Source organism: Bacillus rossius, chromosome 13 (genome assembly GCF_032445375.1).
Source record: "Bacillus rossius redtenbacheri isolate Brsri chromosome 13, Brsri_v3, whole genome shotgun sequence".
NCBI lineage: Eukaryota > Metazoa > Arthropoda > Insecta > Phasmatodea > Bacillidae > Bacillus > Bacillus rossius.
The window spans coordinates 767,196-793,025 of NC_086340.1; the positions used below are offsets into that span (position 1 = coordinate 767,196).

General features: G+C 40.2%; 1 protein-coding gene across 2 annotated transcripts; it reads left to right on the forward strand.

The window, feature by feature from the left end:
- The first annotated feature begins 246 nt into the window (after positions 1-246).
- Positions 247-25,750, forward strand: LOC134538074 (E3 ubiquitin-protein ligase CHIP). Of its 2 annotated transcripts, XM_063379064.1 has the most exons (7): positions 247-2,191; positions 3,318-3,516; positions 7,506-7,633; positions 10,526-10,645; positions 11,932-11,988; positions 17,291-17,407; positions 24,436-25,750. In XM_063379064.1, the coding sequence occupies exons 1-7, from the start codon at positions 2,075-2,077 to the stop codon at positions 24,559-24,561; spliced, it is 864 nt and encodes a 287-aa protein (XP_063235134.1). In that variant the 5' UTR covers positions 247-2,074; the 3' UTR covers positions 24,562-25,750. The 2 variants fall into 2 exon arrangements, with proteins under 2 accessions (XP_063235134.1, XP_063235135.1); XM_063379065.1 differs by lacking the exon at positions 17,291-17,407 and having other exon boundaries at positions 1,838-2,191.
- Positions 25,751-25,830: the final 80 nt, after the last annotated feature.

A 25,830-nucleotide genomic window follows, 5' to 3' on the forward strand; every position in this document is an offset into this window, starting at 1 on the left:
ATTTTTTGTGTTGTAACTATTTAATTATAAAAAAAATTTTTTTAAATTATTTATCTTAGGAGTCGTAAGCAATCACTATTCGGTTACGAGCTTTCAATAAAATCGAACAAAAAATGGAGAAAATAAAAAATCTTATAAAACAACATTTTTTATTTTTATACCTATCTACATAAAAAATTATATTTTGATAACAATACAGTTTATCATCACAAACACATTCTTTATTTTGTTACCGGTATCACAACTCGGTAATGTTTTTTGTTGAGACGAACAGCTAACCTGAGCGAGAACCAATGAATCCGAGCATTAGTGACTCATTCATGGAACCAATGAACCACCCCGATACCCGTGGAGAACTTCTCAGACAGGAAACGGCTCAGTGAACGGGCCCCACAGCGAATATAACACCAGCTCTCAGAGAGACCTGTTCGCTGGAACCGAGTCTTTCCGACCCGTGTCTCGTTCCTCACTAGGTGGTTGTGGAAACGCCCAGACGGGATTCGGTTTGCAAAGCCCGGACCGTTGGTCAGTGAATCAATCCCGAGACACATTTATATGGGGCCCGTCTGGAGCCCCCAGTGCTGACATCGGACATCTTTGGAACATCGGACATCGTTGGATGGACCAGGAGAGTGCATACTCGGCTACGACACCATTGGCTGATGTGGGCAGTCATGCTGTCTGCTGACTTCACAACCCAACTATAGTCAACACCAGCCATGCCATTGGTACCAGTGGACTTCGTCACCTGGTCACCTCACAAGACAACCCCGAGGAAGATCAACCAGGATGGACTCTGGTGCCCTTGTTGGTAGCAGCACATGCTCGGTTGCGCAGCCTCAGTGAAGAGAGTTCGAGATTTCGATCCCTGGGTGTGTGACATCACGACGGAGACCTGGACTACGGCGAGGCAGATCAACACGAATCCGCAACCCGAGTGAATCGAGGGAGGATTGGCTTTACGGAGGCGTGCTAGTCCTGAAGCTTGTCACAACGAGCAAGGAAACGATCCCCTGGAGCGGCGACACGGGACGAGTTGCGCCAGGTTCCGAACCCGTGACTCCGGCTGCTAAGACATGGCTGACGTTTCCCAGTCAACACCGCGGAGCAACCCGAGTTCCATCACCGTGCGCCTGAGGACGGGGTGAGGCTGTTCGCGGATGAAGCCCCACCAGATGTTCATCGTCGGCCACCCATTGGTACATAGAACATGTCAGGACTATAAAAACACTAGATACTGGGTGGGAGTGACGCGCAGTATATGATGGTTAACGATATACAGACTGCAGGAATCCCAAGCGTTTCACTTAATTATAGTTATGTATAGAAACACTATAATTGTCTTCTTGTGTAATATTTTCCCGTTGATTACAGTTAACCATATTTCTGTGATACTCGCATGCATGTTGAGGCCCTCTAACGAGAAGGGCTGATCATTCATAATTACCTCTATGTTTAGGTCCCCCATTTTGTTTCTCTTAAATTTAAAAATAAAGTTGACATAAAGACTAATCACACAACGTATGTTTGTAGAAAGTCATAGAGTGTTACTTGCAGTAGCAGTAATTTTTGTTATGTATTTTCGCAGTGCAAGCTTTCTCAGAATTCTTGATGAGCAATTACGTTAACCGAAATATTGAGGCACTGCCTATTGATTGATATATTGTTTGCATTTGTACAAATTTCATGTATCCCTAATAAACTTTTGTTGCATACCCCTGACTCTAATTTATTCAACCTTTGCCCAACTATTTATAGTTGTCCGCAGCAATTTTAATATTTTATGTTCAAATACAATTATATACTCAATAAGGAACAATTTACAAAGAGTTTTATTTATCGAACAAGCTATGCAATTTTTGTGTGCGGTTGTATGCTTCACGCAATGTGCGTATTTTTATCGAGTTATTCCATTAATGGCGGACATAATGCTGGCGGAAGAGAAATTCTGCTATGGAATATGGCAAACACATAATATGAGATGGATAATTCGTTTTCTTTAACTACCAATTTTGATTTTGTTTGTGAACTGGTGCTTGATAATTTCTTGAAGTAGACCCACACAGAAACAACAATGAGCAAGTACATGTCGACTGCGAACCTATCGGACAAGGAGTTGAAGGAACAAGGAAACAGGCTGTACAGTTTAAGGAAGTATGACGAAGCAGTTTGCTGCTACACGAAAGCCATTGTGAGTTTCTTGTTATGAGTAAATTATGATTCATAGTGTAATGTTTTTATTAATACAATTGTCAGTTACCCTAACCTGTATCATTGTTTACATACGATAATGGTTCTGTTAATGTTAGACTACATTCGCGATAGAACGAAAAACAGTATATAAATATTATAGTTCTCACGGACAGCACTAATAAACTAGTACTACAAAGAATTTACTAAAAAATATACATACTCAAATTAGATTCACTCGTAACTATAAAATGGACATCTATGCTACCTGTGGTGTATAGTGTATGTTGATTGATCACAAATAGACATTGGCGCAAAACACAGTGAAAAGTTAGAAGTTTTATTACTTGCCACTAAGTGCATGTGCTGATACGCTGTGCATGTCTGTGCTTTGTGCTGTCTGTGTGCTGTTGCTATTAACATCAATGATGTCATGGGTATTCTCACTACCACCATTACATTAAATTCTAAAGGGACAAATGTGGAAAATGGGAGTTTCTGGCGTTGGACTTAAAACATATATGTTGTTCACAAAATTTATTTCTCGGCATGTTCCACAATGACGTAACTTAGAAAATGGAAATGGATCACAGATTCACAATATGTTTACATTTTGCTATCGGTCTGGGGCTTCCAGAGTGCACAGAAACATAACAAATAGCAAACAGTGAGATTGAATTTCACAGTTATAAACAATTCACTTTAAAGGGTTTTGTGGTACATAAACAAAACTGTTCAGAATTGAAATATTGTGGGCTTTCAATCCTCTTTCAAAAGAAACAAAAGACCACTTTCCTGCCACTGGCTCTAGTCGAGGTATTACAATGTTTTTCTATTTACGAAACATATTTTAGGATACGCTGTGAGTGGGTGAGTAAGTCTGTATTTTTTTTTAATTGGTATTTTTAGAAGAGTGAAAATAGCTAAAACACATGTTTTCAGAATAATTTTGATGTATGAAGCACCCAATAGAGATTCTTGTATAAACTCAAGGGACTTGCATTACACCTTTATCTTGAATTCTCCTCCACATAGTTGTCCGGTGCACGACGACACGGCGCTGCACCCCCGACTAGGCGGGCGACTGCTGCCAGCTGGTCGCGTGACGCTCCGGTGCGTGTCCCCAGATAAAGAACCCCGACGTGGCGACGTACTTCACCAATCGAGCGCTGTGCCACCTGAAGATGAAGTCGTGGGACGCGACGTGCCTGGACTGTCGTCGCGCGCTCGACATGGACCCCAACCTCGTGAAGGGCCACTTCTTTCTGGGACAGGCGCTCTTCGAGATGGACAGCTACGACGAGGCGATAAAGCACCTGCAGAGAGGTGGGCGAGCTCTCTCTACTTGTGTGTGTGTGTGTGTGTTTGTAGACTATAGTCTCTCTGAAATTTAGATTGCAGTAAAGAGCCAGTGGCAACCGCTGTTGCCAGACTGATACTTCTTGGCTCGTTAACATCACAAATATTGTTTTGTATACTATCGTTGTTTATGATAATATTTCATTTCACTATTCGTAGATTTTTCATATACCAAAAAATAGACTGTATTTTTACGTTGTAGTCATTCTGAAAGAAAGAAATATATTTCAATGCTAAAAACTAAGTATTATATCACAGGAGTAACTAGTTATAGCAGTAGGGAAGTTTATTAATAATGCATTCCATTAAATTATGTGCTTTGCTCACACAGGCACAAAATTTAAATATCAATTGATGTATAAAAATTTTTGTCGATGAAACCAAGTTGGCATCTTTCAATTACCTACATCTCCTTAGAAGTAAAATTTGAATGTTATCAGATAGTGCTCATGATAAAATAGAACAATCAAATGTATTTTCAAATTGTCATTTAGAATTTTTCTTTACAAAATATACAATGTTCCAGATACATTTTGAAAATTTTAATTACATTATAAAGTTGAGTTTAAATGTTTTGCATATCGGGCAACAGAGCACAGTGGAACAAGGACAGAGCTAATGACAGAAACTGTGTATTGTTGCGGACTAAGGATGAAGCACGCTATAGGTGAGGGGTGCAGGCCAGAGGGCGTGGGTGTCCCATTGCTAGGGCCCACTGGTGGACGCAGGGGGGAACATCCCTCCAAGTTATGAAAAAGTTTGCGAAATATCAGTGAAGACAGTAGGTTACTCTGTTTGAAGCCACGTCATCTACGGTTGCCACTGTAGGTCGATATGTCTGTATGTTAGTGTCAATAGTAGTGTAAGTTTTTTAATACTAATATTAAAATTTAATTTTTTTTTCCAAATTTCTCTCTCTCATCCCCCCCAACCCATCATTCCCCCGAAAAAATTCCTGTAACTGCCACTGCTAGGGGCCATGTATTTTTCTAAGAAAGATTTCCGGATGAGAGCTTTGTGTTAAAACTATGCAGCATTGTCTGTGTTTCGTGGTTGGCTGGGTTTATTTCAGGTACATGTGTACTGTTGGAACACGAATCACAGTAATTCAGTGAGGAAGTAAATGCGTCCTGAGTGGCCCGCCCAAATAGGGCGGTGGCTCCTCTTGCAGGGGGACGCCAATTACAAGGGAACAATTGCTAGTGCGGGCATACCTCATTGCAGTCTAATGGGCGATCAGATTGTATCACGAAAAGTACATAGCACTGATCATGGCCAGTTGTTTCCCCAGTGATTCTGGTCTGTGTGTTTCCGTCTCTAATGACCTTGTCCACAAGACTGTCGTTCAAACACCAGAGCTTATTACGCATGGAGGTAGCTGTTTTTTATAGCCAGGGATCCCGCATACAGGGAACAATCTGGTAAACACAGGAAACTCAGGGAATTGAAAAGGTATCTTAAAAAAAAAAAAAAAAACCCACGGTTAGTTACCAAACTCGATCAGTACCTAATTTTTTTATGTCATTAAAACCGGTCTGTACACACATTTATACACATATTCATTTGTAGTTGATTGAAAACCCAGCTGTTTCATTATTAATTAAATGTAAGAGAAACAATAAATGGATAAATTGTGTATATGAAATTAATGATTTGAAGCACGATAAAATGTCGCCAGTAGTGATTCACATGCTCACAATCAATGTTTGGTTTCAAAGTTTGATCAAATTTTGTGCTTTAATATTTCATACTGGCAGCGTTGGTTGTATAGCATTGATGATGATGATGATGATGATGATGATGATGATGATGATGACAGTGAAAACTGTGTATTGTGCAGGAAAAAATTTTATTTTCTGTTTGATATGTCATGTGTTTGGACAAGATTATATGGTGAATTGCGATAAAACTGAAATAACATATAACACCAAATTAAAATTAATACAGACAAAGCACATACATGCATTTAAAATTATGAAACTAATCAGCATTTTCAATTAAAAAAATGGGTGCGTGTACTTATGTACGCACGTGAGAAGTTACACTTCTTTGGCATCATTAAAAAATAGTTTTTAATTGCATGCAAATAATTAATTACAATAAAATAATAAAAGGGCTGGAAAAAGATATTCAACACAGTCAATAAAGTTCAGTTTAAATTTGAAAAATTAAATAAATAAAATTTAGAGGATAATAAATATTATTTATGGTATAATTTGTACTAAATATTATAAGATTCTTAATTTTAAATATTTATTATTGATTATTTAATATTTTAAAAGAAAATAAATAAATTTAATAATGAATTCAAAAATTTAATTTAAGTTTATTCATTTTTTAAATATTTATTATTTTCTTAATTAAATAATCACTTTACATTTTTATCAAAAAGTTTTCATTAAATTTGTTCATTTTTTTTATAAATATTATTTATTCAATTTAATAATAAATATTTCAAATTAATATTTTAATTTAATGTTCAATTTTAATTTTTATCACAAATGTTTTATGAAATGTTTTATTAAATTTATTTATTTATTTTTAAATATTAAATAACCAATAATAAATATTTAACATTAATAATTTAATAATATTTAGTATTAATTATGTTAAATAATAATATTTTAATTTATATCAATAAATAATACATACAGATAGTTAACCTCAATTATATTGGAGCACTTGAAAAAGTATAAAGGCACAATTTTTTTTACTAATATTTGCGAATAGTAAATAATATTAATCAAAATATTCAATTTAAATCACTACTGAATATAATTTATTAGCACATATTTAATTCACACTTGTATGAAACTAAAACACGTGTTGTGAATGTAGAAACTAGAAACATGTGGATAAATATTATAAATATGAAAACAGTGATCAGAGGCGACGAGTGTGCCAACATGCGCGACTAATAGAAGTTCTATTTCTATTTTGTTGGTAGCTTTTTTCGAGACTTAATGAGCGGTTTAGCGGGCAGTTTCAACATGTTAATTTTGTGTTTCAGTGATGTGCACGTATCTTAAAATTTCACTGTCAACATTTTTTCATAACGCGCCTAAAGAAATATAACTTCAAAAATTAACTCCAATAAAAAAAACTATTTTTTTTTAATATTAAATTCAATGAAGATGATGTTTGTACCACAATTTAATAAAAATAGATGGGAAAATGTTTACTTTTTTTTAATCTTGCAACTCTTATTAATTACTAATTTGTACATGATCTTAAAATATTTTTCAAACACAGAAATACAGATTTATTTTATTTGTTCCAAAAATTTAAAAATGCTTATTACAAAAAATTATACATACTGAAAAAATTGCATCATGTATCAGTCAAAATGACACTGTTGTGTAAAAGTTAGTATCATGGAACATTTAAGTGTCATTGTTGTCCAGTAATATGCTAACTTTTTTAATAAACAAATTCCATAAAAAATAAAAACAATAACACAGAAATCTTTTGATTTAAAAACAAAATTGGCCTGAAAATAAAACCATTAAATCTTTTCTATAGTTATTTGTGTTTGGAATGTGTTTGGATATGTATTTGTAGTTTAATATATTTAAGTTATGTTGCAAGATTGATTGTTGAGACAGGGAAGACTCAAGTAAGTTTCCTAGAGGAAGAGTATTGGAACTCTGCAGTGAACTGTGACCTTTTATAGCTGTGTACGAGCAACACACACAAATCATTGACCCAAGTTAAAAATAAACAGTTGAGACATGGTCTTCGTTGTGGGAGAGCGTGAGAGCAGGAGGGGGACATCGGACCTAAACTGTGACTAGCGTCTAGAGGTTACTTCGCTAACGTTCCCTCGTGTCACATCTCACTGCTAGCCTTAACGCACGTTGCTCTCGGCCGATGGTGTTACATTTGTGTGTCTGTGTCAAAAGGTTTTCCTCACCTAACTTAAGTACCGAAATGACGTTTTCCGTTTCGTGTTCCAGCACACGATCTGGCCAAAGAACAGAAACTGAATTTCGGTGATGAGATTGCTTGCCAACTTCGTGCGTGTCGAAAGAAACGATGGAATGTGCAAGAAGAAAAACGAATATCTCAAGAAATAGAACTGCAGGTGGGCATTATAATAGTGTGCAGCTCACATATGTAAATAACATAAGGGAATGTTAAATTATGCAAAGTAAGTGATGGCTCAAGTGGTATTTATATTAAAAAAATTATTTTAGGAAAATTTGTAGAAAATTTCCTGCAAAGCAGAAAATTTTGTAACTGGAAACCCAAAAATAATTTTTATAAGCAGTTTTATACTAACATAACATAATAATAATAACAACAACAACATAAATGAGCCATTGAGTGGTAAAGAAAGACAAAATTTACCCTACATACAGGCATACACCACAGTTATATGTATTCATTTTAACTTAAAAAAGTTTTTCACCTGTATTATATTGTAAAATTTTACATTGCCATTATAAGTGGTGTAAATAGTTTTTAACAGAGGATAAATACTAAACTCTATGAAGAATACAGTGGAGAAACATTGCACTATTAGCTTAGTATACACACCTATCTTAAATTATGTAACTCTATGTTGGCATTTGAAAAAAGGAAAATTTTCTTGAAAAATATAGTTGTTATATTTTTCCATAATATTTCCCGAATAGATAATTTTGCCACTCACATCACTAAATAAGGTAACTCCAGTTAGTTTTATTGAGAATCAGAACTGAATAGTTTATACTTGAAACCATTGATACCATATCTTAAAAGACAAGAATTTCATTTACCAGAGTATGTCTGCTTAGAATTAAAAACCACCTTGAGAATAAGGACATACCAAAACATGAGACATCATGCAGTAAAAGATAATTTTCATTGTGAAATGGTGGGTTATGGTTGAAAAGTCAGATAACTCCCCTGCCAGCAAGGAGGTCTGGCTTCATTTACTGGTTGGGACAGGGTGAGGGTAGTGGATGTGGACTTTGGTTGGTGGGTTTTCTGGTCCTTACTTTTCTTTCAAACAGGATTGAGAAAAAAACAGGTTAAAAAAAAAAGCTGTTTTTTTAACCATGTTTCTTAGGTTTAAACCAGCCTTTTTTTTATTTTGTTAGTTATTTTGGTTCTCAGCACATGTTCAAATGAAAGTCATACAACATCCCGATTTCTGCCACTCGTGTTGGACTTAACCACACAAATGGTATTTCCCCACAGGAGGAGGATTCTCCATAGAAAATGTGTTTCCCACAAAATGGGGATTTACAGTACAGTCAGTGATTTCCCATAGAATAGGAATTGACTATTTAATATTTTAAATTTTAGAGGAGTATTTAGTTGGGTATAATTGACTACTTATTCAGATAATTTAAATGATAAGATCTTGATAAGTATATAATCTCTTGTTCCTGTAAATCACAAGAAACATTAATGAGCAAACTTTTGTTGTTATTAAAGTAGAATTAGACATTTCATTAAAAAATTAAGAAATCTATTTAAATAAAAATAACATTATTAAAAAAATGATTTTATTTTATGAAAACAGTGGTTTAAACCATTGTGGTTTAAATGAGCTAACCCTACTTTCAAATACCCACAGATTCTTCCAATCCAGAGGAGACAAGATTTCCACTTTCTGGAAAGTCAGGGAATCCACTTGGAATCTGGGAAAATTTATGGAAACCCCCCAGTGATAGTAATTTCAAGGAGAAATGTCATGCTCAAGTCTGTCATCACCCTGACCGTGAAAGCATTAATTATTTTATATTTGTTCTTAGTGCAAGGTTCCGTTGGAACTGGGCCAGTTCAGGTTGGTTGGGAGCGGAAAGTCTTTGTTTCTTTCATAAAACTGCAAAATGGCAAAACTATTTTTTAGAAAATTAGTCAGGGAAATTTGTAATTTTGATCATGAAAAGCCAAGGAATATATATTACAGATTTTTGTGGGCACTGTTGAGAAGAAATGCTTTCAATTTTTGTTGTATATTATTCAATATAAGATGTGTATTTTTTTTTTTGTTAGTAATGAAGATACAGTAAAACCTCATTAATAAAACCTCTGTTAATACATAATTTTCATTAATACAAAGTGTTTTCACAGTCCTTACAAATTAATGTAGGAGTTAAAGTGCTAAGTAATTTGTTCAATACAGAAGTATGGTTATTATGTTATAGAAAGGGTTTTTGTTACAAGGGTGAATATTACATGTAGTAAAGGATGGTTGATACAAATCTCCGAGAATAATTTAAATAATCAATGTAATTATCAACAATCAGTGTAGGTTGGGGAAAAACTCAGAAATTACATATTCAACCAAAATGATGGTATTTTTTGTAGGTATTTTCTTTATTATTCTGTCTTAACTCCTTTTAAAAAATATAGCATAGTACAAAATATTTTTTAGCCACAGATATAGCCAACCTGAAATTGGATTTTACAATCCCTAAAAAAATAACTTTATTTGGTGTTGTATAAAATTGTGTGCACGTTTTCTTGAAAAATGTATTTTTTTTTACGTGTGTTAGAATGTACTAAATGAGAGAATGTTACTAACATAATTTAAAATTGATTTAGAAGTTATATAAAATTTTTTATTTAATTTTTTAATAGTAAAAAGTGACAAAATTAGGGTCCCTTCGGGTTTGTATTATTGAGGTTTGACTGTAGTAAGAGCAAAATGAATCGCGGGGAAAGGTAACAGTTGCACACAACACGTGTGGTTCTCCTAAGCCTAGTTTTCGTTCCTATCACAGGTCAAGTAATGGAAGCTAGTCAACAGCACAAGGCCTCATGGCCCAGTGCTTATAGGACACACACGAGAAGAAAACACATTTTTACGCGGTCGCAACACAACATTTTTCGGTTTGGATCGGTGCCTCCGGCAACCGGAGACTGCGGAGAAGCGCGAGCCAGCTTGTGGCTGGAGACCAGCGAGAGATCGGGAGTGACTGCCGCGCACGTGTTCTCCGGTAGCTCGTCGCTGAGTGGGCGCTGGTTGCCGGTGTTCCAGTCGTACCTGAACCGGCTGATCAGGGAAGACACGGAGCGCCAGGTGGAGCGAGTCAAGGAGGAGACCAGCGCCAACGAGGATCAGATACAGGAGACCGTAGGGGAGCTGGACCGAGCGTGCGTGAGTGACCCAATCATCTTTTCAAAACATGAGATGTTCGCAGGCTTCCACGGCCATTGTCTGCAGTGGCTTGGCTTCTGGGTTGTAGCCGTGTCCTTGGCAAATAATTCACCGACGTTATCTACTTAAGTCGAGTTGACTACTACAAGTTATCTACTGTAGGTAACTGCCCCCAGATGATGTCGACTGAAACGTCGGTGAATTATTTGCCAAGGACACGGCTACAACCCAGAAGCCAAGCTACTTCTTTACCACAGGAATTGTTTTGTGGATTTTAGTCCGAAGACTACGCCGTCCAAATTGTTGAATCTGTTCCGGAAGTAAACCTAAAATGATATACTAGTTTGTTTTTTTTATGTTTCAGAACAAGTGTTTATAATTGTTGGTTTGTGTGCGTTCACAAATGTGTGGGCAGCTTGTCAGACAGGGGGTCGTGAGTGGGTTTGTCACGGGCAAAATGGACATATTTGTCTCTTCTGCTGTGCAAGGACCCTGTACCCTTTTTCCTGGCTACGTGAGGTTTAGAAATAACTACGTACCTCCATTCCACTTAACTACCTCTTAAAGCAGATTTTGGGCTCTTCTTGGTTAAGTTTTGTACAGTTCACGTACAATACACCCATTTAAAAAAAAGAAGTTCACTGAAAACATGAGATTACGTGAAAAAAAATTTATTTTCCTTTTTCTACCGCTTAAAGCAATAGTTTGATCCCCTGAATTAAAATTTGCACACTTGATAAAAATGAGAACAACTTTATCTACAACTGATTTTAACAAAAAGTTAATTACGTAAATACATGAGATTTTGAAATAGTAACTTTCCTCCCATTCCCTTTCTTCCACATCACCTTTTTCTACCCCTAAATTAAAAAAATTAAGCAATTCCAATTGCACACTTGGTGTTCAAATTAAGAAGTTTTTCATGTTTAATGATTTAAGAATGGTCCATTCAACAAAACAGAATCAGGGTTCGCGGAGTCTGGCAAGTGATCCAGTGTGTGCACTGCTGCCTTCTCTCAGTTGTGGCATGCCTGTCGCCTGTCGCCTGTCAGTGCAACTGCCACTTGTTGAATTTGTGGAGCAAGTGAGGGAAACGTTGTGCATTGCCATTTGAAGGAACATTCATTATTAATGTTATTGTTGTTATTGGTTTACTTTATTCTTAGGTAGCCTTTTCTCAAGTCAGAGTTACACGTCTTTTTAAGTGACAACAAACCTGACAATCATGACAATACTGAGTTTAATTTAATGAAAATTTAAGTCATTGTGTTTGATGATTTTTGCAGGAAAACAATACCAGTGAACTGAATGCGATGTTTGCCAAAATTGATGATAGGCGAAGGGTGAGTACTCATTATAACACCATACTTTCACTTTATGGCCTGTGTTATGACTCTGCATATTAGGTGAGGTCAGATTTTCATTGATAAAACAGGAAAAGTTAGTGAAATTAAAATAATTGTGGAACAGGGGAATAGTGTGGGAAATCTAAAAAGACTTATGGATAGTGATGTGCGAGTCTCGGCATAATCGAGAACAAGTCGAGACAGAAATTTTCTCGATCTCGTCTCGAGATAATTTTTTTGGCTCGGAATTTTCGAGAATTTTGTAAACAAGAAATAGGTTAGGTAATATAATATATTGAGGCAGCATTTTGCATTGCGTGTTGAAATAATTAACATATCTTCAACGTAACGTAGATCGAATAAAATAAAATATACTTGTTACGATAGTATACACGATAAATTATTAAAAAGTTAAAAACGAACAACTTCCGTTCACAAGTCACTACATGAAACGGTAAACGTAAACAATGAATTGTGCTGTGTTTATCACATTAAATTAAAGAAGAAAATTATTATTTTCCGTTAATAAAACCAACATTAAAGTTAAAAATAAATCATTTTCGGTATCAATATCAAGTATCAACGTAAAACGGTACGGTAAAAAATAAAAATATAAACATGACTGCAGAATTCTTCCGCGATTGCATTTTGTTTTATGGCCTTAGGTTATACACACGGCCAGCAGTATATAACAAGCAACATGATGTTTAAATTGCGGTCCGTATCGATAGTGACATATCGATAGTGGTGAATGTTCAGACTTTCATGATGAAGTACCGTCCATGGCTCAAGGAAACTGTATAGACTATGGAGTCAATAACGTATGTTTACATACGACAGTAGGCAAATAAACTGTTAAGTGAGTGAAAGGTAAAGTTGTAATTGCAAACCGAAAACAAGTAAAGTTGAGTGCGATGGAGGAAAGTGTTAGTGGTGTGGATAAAAAAGAACGAAAAATGGCCACAATATGGAACTTTTATTTAAAAAAGAAAGAAGGTGGCGAATGTAAATTGTGTAAAAACATTGTTAAAACGCCTTCATGCTCGACAAGTGGACTTTTGCGGCACTTGAAACAACATCCAGCCGCTGAAAAAGAATTCAACAAAATAACTGCTGAAGAAAAGAAGACTTCTAGTCGACAACTTTCAATGTTTGAGTGTGTTGCAAAAAAACAGAAGCTTTGCATCAGCGATGTGAGGAAAAATCAAATAGACAAAAAAATTGCTATCATGATGGCTTGTGATTTTCAACCTTACAGCATGGTGGATGACCATGGCTTCAGAGGTCTAATCAACGAATTAGAACCTAGCTACGAGATTCCTTCGCGAACAACATTTTCAAGGACGGTTATACCACAGTTGTATCAAGAGGAAAGAACCAAACTGGCTGATGAAATTAGTACAGATGCCATCAATGGTCTGGAGTCGCTTTCTTTCACTACCGATACATGGTCATCTAGGAGACATGAAAGCTACATTTCGCTTACAGGCCATTACCTAACATAAGAGTTCAAATTAAAATGCCATATTCTTGGCAATTACCACTTTCCAGGCTCACATACTGCAGATGCAGTACATGCAAAGCTTGTAGGGGCAATGGAAGAATGGAATTTGCCAACTGATCAAGTCCCAGTTTATGTCATAACAGACAATGCAAAAAACCTTAAATGTGCCATAAGGAAAACCTTATTTCATCATGTTCAGTGTTTTGCACATACACTACAGTTGGCACTGCACGATGCAAAAAATGAACATGATATTACAGCACTTTTGGCAAAAGGACGAGCTATTGTTGGCCATTATCGACACAGTAATGTTGCTCGTGAGAGGCTGCATGCACTTCAAGTGAAGCTAAACAAACCTGTTCACGAGCTACTGCCAATGGTGCCAACTAGATGGAATAGTGAATACACCATGCTGTCACGTCTTGTTGAGCAGCAGGTGCCCATTTCTGCTGATTTAGGAGAGAGCATGGCAGTGGAGAACTTCACCTCTAGTGAGTGGAAACTAGCTGCTAGCATTGCACATATTTTGCAACTAATAGATGAGGCCACAACCGAGTTATGTTACTCAAAGTTCCCAACACTGTCATCAAAAATCCCATTGTTATATGGAATTGAAGCAATGCTTACAAACTATGTCCAAACAGACCAATGCAAATCTGGTACTGCATTTGCTAAATCACTGCAAAGAGGTTTAAAATCAAGATTTCCTTCATATTCTTGTGTGGAAGAAGATCTTCTTTCAATGGCGCTTGACCCTAGATTCAAGACTGTGATATTGCAAGACCATGAAAAGTTGTTGTGCACGAAATACATCACTTCACATCAGCAACCTGAAAATGATTATCGTCCTGAACCAGAACTGGAGCAGGTGAGTGAAGCTAAAGAGACTTGCTCACTGTGGTCAAGTTTTGAAGTGTTGAAGAAGACATTACAATCATCAGTTAGGACTAAATCATCAAGTCTGGAGGAAGAACTAAAAATATATTTACGTGAAGATGTAATTCCAAGGAATGGTGACCCACTTACCTGGTGAAAAAACAACAAGATACGCTTTCCAGCTCTGGCTAAAGTAGCAAGAAGGTATCTGGCAACACCAGCTACACAAGTTGAAAGCGAACGACTATTTAGTACTGCTGGAAACACTGTGAGCATTAGGCGTGAAAATTTGTTGGCTGAAAATGTTGAACAGCTGGTGTTTTTAAATAGCCGCTTTAGACCTTAAATTAGGCTAGCCACTAGAGTGTTCTTTCTTTGTAAACTAATGTTTCATTCATCGTCTTTTGTGGATACTTGATAAAATTATTGAATAATTATGTATGTTTGTCAGATTATTGAGTTTTAATTTTTTGGATCATATTATCCTGTTAACTAAAGTACAGATTTCTCGATCTCGACTCGATTCTCGAGAATTTTTAAATTGCTTTCTCGATCTTGTCTCGAATTCAAAAAAGTCTTTCTCGCACATGCCTACTTATGGAATGTTCTGTTGTGATGATATAAGTGAAACGGGATCTACTTTTGATGACAACTAGGCACCTAAGACAAGAAATTTGGTTCATGATCATTTTTCATTCTGTTCGCAAAATTGCAGGATTTTTCCAATAAATACCAAATTTAACAAGAAAAAAATGAGGCTTTTTAAATGATTATTTAGAGCTTACAGGATCAGTAACTTACATTCTATAGTTTTAGAACAGTTGATGTAATGCAACAAGAAGCAAAAATGAGCCTTATTGGTTTACACTTCGCGCATCAACCGGCTTTCCCGTGGCAAGGTAGGAGTCCATCTTGTACGAACAGCAACACTGTAACTCAGAAGTCAGTCCGAACAGTACTATGTCCCGCATGGCGTTGAGTTATTTTTATTTTTATGTTTAAATTTATGATTGTAATTGGTTATTGAAAATTACTGTTTTTATTTGGAACATAGACCATTTAACTTATACAAACATACTTAATATATATCTAAATTAAATATAACTTCTAAAGACATGTCTAAATAAATTTTGACTGACAATCTAATTTATAGTGTAGCTAAATAATTATGACTGTACTGAGATGATACCAAAGTGTTTCAGATTAGAACCTGTTAATTGCATGTACATATATACATATACAGCTTCAAAACATTGAAACATGCGTAGAAAATTACTACTGTGGATGAACAGGAAAAAATGTTGCAAACTATGCAGTAATGAATGTATTCAACCATTTAACTATTATTTATGAATTTTGAACATTTTTTACAATATTTAGTGTAAAATGTAATTTAGTTCTGTTTAAGACCTTAGTTTATGGTTTGACTAGTGTCCTGTTTCCTGATGTCATTACCGCGATCCCTCTAAGGAGTGTTGACGTATTTTACATGATTATTATTTAGTGTTTTGTTAGAAGTTTAAACATTGACAGTAATTTTTATTTTAAATATTCTATTTTAATATTTCACCATGTAAATAATTTTTTTTTTTCTTTTGGTTGCCATACAGTTCATGACTAAAATGACTCATTCACCTGGCTTATGCAACCTTCTCCCCACCAGAACAAGCATGAACACCTTGTGGCCCTGTGCGACCGTTCCTGTCGTGAAGGTCGGGGAAACTCTTCGATTCAGGTCCGAATAACCTGGGAAAGTCGGGGAATTTTGGGATTCCAATTTTTTTTTTAGCAACCAGTTAGGAATTGAAAAAGAAATGTGCATCTTCATATGAGACGCGAGGCCACGTTCGCACAACCGGCTTATCCATGTGCAGTCTAAATACTTTTGGATATCATCTATGAATATAACTGTGTGAGTATAGAGAAGCTACAAATGCAAAAGCTTGCTTCTGTTTTGCTGAGGCTCAGATGAGACTCCAGAACTTGAAGGGCCTGATGGACAGAAGGGAAGATGTGCCCTAGCAGTGACGAGGGAAGGGTCTAGACCTGGAACATGGCTTCCTTGCTTTTAAACTCCGCAGCACTGAAAGAGAGACCACTTCGTAAAGTAGAGTATAACAGATACACAACACCATATGCAGGTTGTGTGACCGCAAGGGTAACAAACAGGCTTAAGATAGACCATTTATTATATAAATAAGCTCTTCTCCAGCCTCCGTGCAACGACGACATAAGTACCTCGGTGTAATGCAACAACGGCAAATATGACCTTCCACGTGAAAGTAAAAGGTTTCTAATCTGACACTTTTGTTAGAACAGTTGTGCCTGATTAGAGATTTTGCTGGTTTATTGAACGTCAATATAGTTTTAACTGGAATATTAAATGTGAAATGAAACCTGCTAGAAAACATTGCACTGAAATGGAAACTGTGACAGTAAAAGAACTAAAAATGCCAGCAGTGCAGTAATTTGACCTGGCGGCCAGTCAGCAGCCGGAATACACCCAAAGAAAATCTGTCTCCGAGCATCTGCATGGGTTCCAGAGTACAGAATGTCGGATTAAAGACCTTCTTATAAGAGAAGTAACAGTTGCAAGATCTTCAAACGTGCATTAAGACAGTCATAATCATCCTTAACTGCTTCCCGCTTGCAGCCGGCTCGGCAGAGTAAAATGCCTCCTTCTTCCTCTGTCCTTCCACCATTCCTGTTGCATCATTCTCCCTCTCCTGCACTCCTTGAGCTGTCTGCCCTTCCCACCTCCTTCTTCTGGTGGTCTTCTTCCTGTGTACCTACTTCAACTCCCTTCATTTTCCCAGGCTGCCTCTCTTCCGTGGTCTCGTTCCTGAGCCAGCCTCGCCCCGTGACCGCCGACTCACTGACACAAAACTAATTAAAGTAAGGTTTGTTTTGTGGTGGCAGAAGCGAGATGTACCCGACTATCTGTGCGGGAAGATCAGCTTCGAGATCCTGCGAGAGCCAGTCATCACGCCCAGTGGCATCACGTACGAGAGGAAAGACATTGAGGAGCATCTGCAGGTTTGCATGCGTCGCACTGGAACACTGCAGATGTGTCGTTTCATTTTAAAACAGCATTGTTAGAAAGTGGATACATTTCTCTTGAAAGTTTATACAAGTTCACTTGAGGTTTGTTTAATATTTGACAGAGAAATGTGTTATCAAGTTCAGGTGAAATTAGGGCTCAGTATTATTTTATATATTTTTTTTCACACTGAAGGATTTATTACTAGACAGTAGCGTGTTTATTTCAAGTACAGTCCGATTGCTAGCAGTCAGTATGCATTTGTGAACACATTATTTTTGGTATTAATGAAGTGTTATTTTTTTAAATCTTAGTTGGAACAGTAACAGATAAAATTGGGAGTTTGAATTTCTTTAGAAATTTAAAATGAGTGAAATACTGTAATTTAATACAAAATTCTAGTAAGATGTATTCAATCTTTAAACACAAAAAAGGTGTGAGCAAATAGCAGTGTTTGGTAAATAATCGTATTCTTGGACACATGAAGTTTTTTATTACTTTAAATGTATATTTTAAATAGTGTTTTTCATTGAGCGTGTATCATCGTCGATCAGTTTTATCATCTGGGATGCTGGACAAGGACTTATTGAAAAATGCAGTGTGAGATTTATATTTTTGTTAATGTGGGAATGAAGTGAAAACCTTGTACGATGAGTGGAATGCATAATAATGTACATAGTTACATTTGAAAATTGTTTATGTGTATGGTGAACGATGAGATGATTGATGTATGTGAACGCAAAAGGCGTCGTGGAAAAAGAAGGCGTGGATTGTGTAATGTTGGCCAATTTTGGTTGGTAAACTGTGTGATATGTGGCAGGTCACCTATAGGCAGGGGCGTAGCCAGGGGGGGGTTTTAGGGGTTCTAACCCCCCCCCCCCCCCCTTAGCCAACATTTTTTTTCTTTTCTGAAAGCAGGTTAGCTAAAAGCATGGGTGTCTTACTGCTATTACCGGCCACTGCACTGGAGGGGAAGAGTAAGCGAGCCCTACCGATTCTCCTTCCCTTCCCCTACCCCTGCCACGAGCAGAAGCTATCAAAACAATTTTTTATTAAAAAATTAATAATATTTTTATCATTACAATATTTAAAGTTAAATACTGAAAAATGCTCAGATAGCACTATTTTACACCTTAAAATCCAAATTTTTCCAGGGGAGGACCCACTGCTTTCATGGGGGGGGGGGGGAGACCATGCTTCTTAAACCCCCCATACACAAATCCTGGCTACGCTACTGCCTATAAGTAGAGCCAAGATTTTATTTTTTAAGGAGGCAAATTTCGCAGTTAAAAACTGTGGATATCATCTTTATCGCCATTAAAAATTAAAAAGATGTAATATAAGTAAAAATCAAGCACAATTATTTTAATAAACTGCTTCAACAATTTGTGAAAATTATGTTGAACAACTGCTTCAACAATTTGTGGTAAAACACATGGAAGGTGTCCATAAAACAATACTACGTATTTTGATGAGAGGAAGTAAAGCAAAAAACTGTAACTAAAAAATTCAATATTCTTCTGTAACATTTCTTAATTGTGAGAAAATTATAAATAAGAAAATAAAAAGTACAGGTAAACAAAATTTTTACAACTAAGTAGAGGTCCAGTAGGCAGTTTGCCAGCTGTCTGAAGTGGCTTTAAATGTTGCGAGTTGTACTCAGAGCATGGAGTTTTTCAACCGAGTTGTTTATTCACATTCTTTCAGTGGGAAGATACGAGTTTACTATTGTAGTTTCAGCATTTTTTTTTGTCAAACTCGTAGCGTAATTAGCAGTTATACTTTAACCAGACTGACGACACGGTGTGTTTCAGAGAGTGGGGCACATTGACCCGGTGACGTACTTGAACCAGGCTGACGACACGGTGTGTTTCAGAGAGTGGGGCACATTGACCCGGTGACGTACTTGAACCAGGCTGATGACACGGTGTGTTTCAGAGAGTGGGGCACATTGACCCGGTGACGTACTTGAACCAGGCTGACGACACGGTGTGTTTCAGAGAGTGGGGCACATTGACCCGGTGACGTACTTGAACCAGGCTGACGACACGGTGTGTTTCAGAGAGTGGGGCACATTGACCCGGTGACGTACTTGAACCAGGCTGACGACACGGGGTGTTTCAGAGAGTGGGGCACATTGACCCGGTGACGTACTTGAACCAGGCTGACGACACGGTGTGTTTCAGAGAGTGGGGCACTTTGACCCGGTGACGTACTTGAACCAGGCTGACGACACTGTGTGTTTCAGAGAGTGGGGCACATTGACCCAGTGACGTACTTGAACCAGGCTGACGACACTGTGTGTTTCAGAGAGTGGGGCACATTGACCCGGTGACGTACTTGAACCAGGCTGACGACACTGTGTGTTTCAGAGAGTGGGGCACATTGACCCGGTGACGTACTTGAACCAGGCTGACGACACTGTGTGTTTCAGAGAGTGGGGCACATTGACCCGGTGACGTACTTGAACCAGGCTGACGACACTGTGTGTTTCAGAGAGTGGGGCACATTGACCCGGTGACGTACTTGAACCAGGCTGATGACACTGTGTGTTTCAGAGAGTGGGGCACATTGACCCGGTGACGTACTTGAACCAGGCTGACGACACTGTGTGTTTCAGAGAGTGGGGCACATTGACCCGGTGACGTACTTGAACCAGGCTGACGACACTGTGTGTTTCAGAGAGTGGGGCACATTGACCCGGTGACGTACTTGAACCAGGCTGACGACACTGTGTGTTTCAGAGAGTGGGGCACATTGACCCAGTGACGTACTTGAACCAGGCTGACGACACTGTGTGTTTCAGAGAGTGGGGCACATTGACCCGGTGACGTACTTGAACCAGGCTGATGACACTGTGTGTTTCAGAGAGTGGGGCACTTTGACCCGGTGACGTACTTGAACCAGGCTGACGACACTGTGTGTTTCAGAGAGTGGGGCACTTTGACCCGGTGACGTACTTGAACCAGGCTGACGACACTGTGTGTTTCAGAGAGTGGGGCACTTTGACCCGGTGACGTACTTGAGCCAGGCTGACGACACGGTGTGTGTTTCAGAGAGTGGGGCACTTTGACCCGGTGACGTACTTGAACCAGGCTGACGACACGGTGTGTTTCAGAGAGTGGGGCACTTTGACCCGGTGACGTACTTGAACCAGGCTGACGACACGGTATGTTTCAGAGAGTGGGGCACTTTGACCCGGTGACGTACTTGAACCAGGCTGACGACACGGTGTGTTTCAGAGAGTGGGGCACTTTGACCCGGTGACGTACTTGAACCAGGCTGACGACACGGTGTGTTTCAGAGAGTGGGGCACTTTGACCCGGTGACGTACTTGAACCAGGCTGACGACACGGTATGTTTCAGAGAGTGGGGCACTTTGACCCGGTGACGTACTTGAACCAGGCTGATGACACTGTGTGTTTCAGAGAGTGGGGCACTTTGACCCGGTGACGTACTTGAACCAGGCTGACGACACGGTGTGTTTCAGAGAGTGGGGCACTTTGACCCGGTGACGTACTTGAACCAGGCTGACGACACGGTATGTTTCAGAGAGTGGGGCACTTTGACCCGGTGACGTACTTGAACCAGGCTGACGACACGGTATGTTTCAGAGAGTGGGGCACTTTGACCCGGTGACGTACTTGAACCAGGCTGACGACACGGTATGTTTCAGAGAGTGGGGCACTTTGACCCGGTGACGTACTTGAACCAGGCTGACGACACGGTGTGTTTCAGAGAGTGGGGCACTTTGACCCGGTGACGTACTTGAACCAGGCTGACGACACGGTATGTTTCAGAGAGTGGGGCACTTTGACCCGGTGACGTACTTGAACCAGGCTGACGACACGGTGTGTTTCAGAGAGTGGGGCACTTTGACCCGGTGACGTACTTGAACCAGGCTGACGACACGGTATGTTTCAGAGAGTGGGGCACTTTGACCCGGTGACGTACTTGAACCAGGCTGACGACACTGTGTGTTTCAGAGAGTGGGGCACTTTGACCCGGTGACGTACTTGAGCCAGGCTGACGACACGGTGTGTGTTTCAGAGAGTGGGGCACTTTGACCCGGTGACGTACTTGAACCAGGCTGACGACACGGTGTGTTTCAGAGAGTGGGGCACTTTGACCCGGTGACGTACTTGAACCAGGCTGACGACACGGTGTGTTTCAGAGAGTGGGGCACTTTGACCCGGTGACGTACTTGAACCAGGCTGACGACACGGTATGTTTCAGAGAGTGGGGCACATTGACCCGGTGACGTACTTGAACCAGGCTGACGACACGGGGTGTTTCAGAGAGTGGGGCACATTGACCCGGTGACGTACTTGAACCAGGCTGACGACACGGTGTGTTTCAGAGAGTGGGGCACTTTGACCCGGTGACGTACTTGAACCAGGCTGACGACACTGTGTGTTTCAGAGAGTGGGGCACATTGACCCAGTGACGTACTTGAACCAGGCTGACGACACTGTGTGTTTCAGAGAGTGGGGCACATTGACCCGGTGACTTACTTGAACCAGGCTGACGACACTGTGTGTTTCAGAGAGTGGGGCACATTGACCCGGTGACGTACTTGAACCAGGCTGACGACACTGTGTGTTTCAGAGAGTGGGGCACATTGACCCGGTGACGTACTTGAACCAGGCTGACGACACTGTGTGTTTCAGAGAGTGGGGCACATTGACCCGGTGACGTACTTGAACCAGGCTGACGACACTGTGTGTTTCAGAGAGTGGGGCACATTGACCCGGTGACGTACTTGAACCAGGCTGACGACACTGTGTGTTTCAGAGAGTGGGGCACATTGACCCAGTGACGTACTTGAACCAGGCTGACGACACTGTGTGTTTCAGAGAGTGGGGCACATTGACCCGGTGACGTACTTGAACCAGGCTGATGACACTGTGTGTTTCAGAGAGTGGGGCACTTTGACCCGGTGACGTACTTGAACCAGGCTGACGACACGGTATGTTTCAGAGAGTGGGGCACTTTGACCCGGTGACGTACTTGAACCAGGCTGACGACACGGTGTGTTTCAGAGAGTGGGGCACTTTGACCCGGTGACGTACTTGAACCAGGCTGACGACACTGTGTGTTTCAGAGAGTGGGGCACTTTGACCCGGTGACGTACTTGAACCAGGCTGACGACACGGTGTGTTTCAGAGAGTGGGGCACTTTGACCCGGTGACGTACTTGAACCAGGCTGATGACACTGTGTGTTTCAGAGAGTGGGGCACTTTGACCCGGTGACGTACTTGAACCAGGCTGACGACACGGTGTGTTTCAGAGAGTGGGGCACTTTGACCCGGTGACGTACTTGAACCAGGCTGACGACACGGTGTGTTTCAGAGAGTGGGGCACTTTGACCCGGTGACGTACTTGAACCAGGCTGACGACACGGTATGTTTCAGAGAGTGGGGCACTTTGACCCGGTGACGTACTTGAACCAGGCTGATGACACTGTGTGTTTCAGAGAGTGGGGCACTTTGACCCGGTGACGTACTTGAACCAGGCTGACGACACGGTGTGTTTCAGAGAGTGGGGCACTTTGACCCGGTGACGTACTTGAACCAGGCTGACGACACGGTATGTTTCAGAGAGTGGGGCACTTTGACCCGGTGACGTACTTGAACCAGGCTGACGACACGGTATGTTTCAGAGAGTGGGGCACTTTGACCCGGTGACGTACTTGAACCAGGCTGACGACACGGTATGTTTCAGAGAGTGGGGCACTTTGACCCGGTGACGTACTTGAACCAGGCTGACGACACGGTGTGTTTCAGAGAGTGGGGCACTTTGACCCGGTGACGTACTTGAACCAGGCTGACGACACGGTATGTTTCAGAGAGTGGGGCACTTTGACCCGGTGACGTACTTGAACCAGGCTGACGACACGGTGTGTTTCAGAGAGTGGGGCACTTTGACCCGGTGACGTACTTGAACCAGGCTGACGACACGGTATGTTTCAGAGAGTGGGGCACTTTGACCCGGTGACGTACTTGAACCAGGCTGACGACACTGTGTGTTTCAGAGAGTGGGGCACTTTGACCCGGTGACGTACTTGAGCCAGGCTGACGACACGGTGTGTGTTTCAGAGAGTGGGGCACTTTGACCCGGTGACGTACTTGAACCAGGCTGACGACACGGTGTGTTTCAGAGAGTGGGGCACTTTGACCCGGTGACGTACTTGAACCAGGCTGACGACACGGTATGTTTCAGAGAGTGGGGCACTTTGACCCGGTGACGTACTTGAACCAGGCTGACGACACGGTGTGTTTCAGAGAGTGGGGCACTTTGACCCGGTGACGTACTTGAACCAGGCTGACGACACGGTGTGTTTCAGAGAGTGGGGCACTTTGACCCGGTGACGTACTTGAACCAGGCTGACGACACGGTGTGTTTCAGAGAGTGGGGCACTTTGACCCGGTGACGTACTTGAACCAGGCTGACGACACGGTATGTTTCAGAGAGTGGGGCACTTTGACCCGGTGACGTACTTGAACCAGGCTGACGACACGGTGTGTTTCAGAGAGTGGGGCACTTTGACCCGTTGACGTACTTGAACCAGGCTGACGACACGGTGTGTTTCAGAGAGTGGGGCACTTTGACCCGGTGACGTACTTGAACCAGGCTGACGACACGGTGTTTCAGAGAGTGGGGCACTTTGACCCGGTGACGTACTTGAACCAGGCTGACGACACGGTGTGTTTCAGAGAGTGGGGCACTTTGACCCGGTGACGTACTTGAACCAGGCTGACGACACTGTGTTTCAGAGAGTGGGGCACTTTGACCCGGTGACGTACTTGAACCAGGCTGACGACACGGTGTGTTTCAGAGAGTGGGGCACTTTGACCCGGTGACGTACTTGAACCAGGCTGACGACACGGTGTGTTTCAGAGAGTGGGGCACTTTGACCCGGTGACGTACTTGAACCAGGCTGACGACACGGTGTGTTTCAGAGAGTGGGGCACTTTGACCCGGTGACGTACTTGAGCCAGGCTGACGACACGGTGTGTTTCAGAGAGTGGGGCACTTTGACCCGGTGACGCGGGTGAAGCTGACCCAGGACCAGCTCATACCCAACTTCGCGATGAAGGAGGTCGTGGATGCGTTCCTCCAGGACAACGAGTGGGCCATGGATTACTGATACGCGTCGCCGTGTCGCACGGACCGTGTCGCCCTCGCTGCAAACACGGAAACTCGACTGAAGGAAAAACCCCATTTTAGACTGTTCACGACCTTGTCTTGTGCGGACTACCACCATCCATTCTGTAAGGTCGTCACGAAGTAGTAAAAAAGACCTCATAGTGTTTTCACGGCAGCCATGAACATAACATTAATAGTGTTTTATGTTGAATTTTTTTGTTGTGATTTAAAATTAGTTGTAATTTTTATTTGATAATTATATATGGCCATGGGTTATATAGGGCAGAACCCAGATTTTACATTATCAATTTCCTGTAACACTAAATTATGTTCCCTTCGTGCCATGTGTGTGCACACACATCACAACTCCTGTGGTAACCAGGCAAGGATATATGATCTCACTGGTTTGCAATTTTTTTGAGGCCATTTGGTATATTTTGTCTAGCTCTGGATAAATTTTATTTGCTTGCTCTAAAAGGGGAAAAATATTTTCTTTGTCTCAATAAAGTAATGTCAAATTAAGTCCTTCATGTTGTGCTGAGAACCAGGGGTTTGCATGTTGAAATAAATTTTTTTTCCATTCATCCAATATTGCTCTCGACAGAACTTTGAAAGTATCTACCACAGCGTCATTTACTTGCTGCATCTGCATTTCTGTACGTTATTTACTTCTGCTTTCTGTACAAGTTCAAAGCTACGCTAATGTGCATCACAGTGGTAATTTTATTTACAAAGGAAAAATCTGCTGGAAAGTATAAAAGATGTATATGTTTTTAATTTATTATTAATAATGAAGTCATTCTCTTTACCAGATATATAATTTATAAAAGATTGCATTTTCATTTACAAGACCTTAAGTGTGTTAATTATATACATGAAATGCTAAGACTTGTAACATTTATTCTTATTCACATATTTTATTATGTGTAATTTTTTAAGTGTAAAATCAGGGTTTGCATTTACATTTCATGATCAAAGTGTTTCAAAATTTAAGTACTTTTGTCATTTTAAAAGATGTATTTTGGTTTTTTCTCTACTACTCACAATGAACTTGATGTAGTTACACGGAACGAAACAGAGCTCATGACTTCACACGAGGCAAATCAGCACCTGCAGAGACATGTTGTAAATATTAAGAATGTGTGAAGGGAGACTGTTGTAAGTCAATAAAGAACAATTTTCATGATTAATGTTTTATATACATAATTATTTTTATTTGTGTTGTGTATTCAGTTGCTGGGGCAGTGTACTTTTCTGTACTTACACACAG

Excerpts from the sequence above, each read along its gene's own strand:
- LOC134538074 (XM_063379064.1), top strand. The coding sequence starts at position 2,075 with ATGAGCAAGTACATGTCGACTGCGAACCTATCGGACAAGGAGTTGAAG. Across the intron at positions 2,192-3,317 it reads GCTGCTACACGAAAGCCATT|ATAAAGAACCCCGACGTGGC; the intron begins GTGAGTTTCTTG and ends GCGTGTCCCCAG. Across the intron at positions 17,408-24,435 it reads ACATTGAGGAGCATCTGCAG|AGAGTGGGGCACTTTGACCC; the intron begins GTTTGCATGCGT and ends GGTGTGTTTCAG.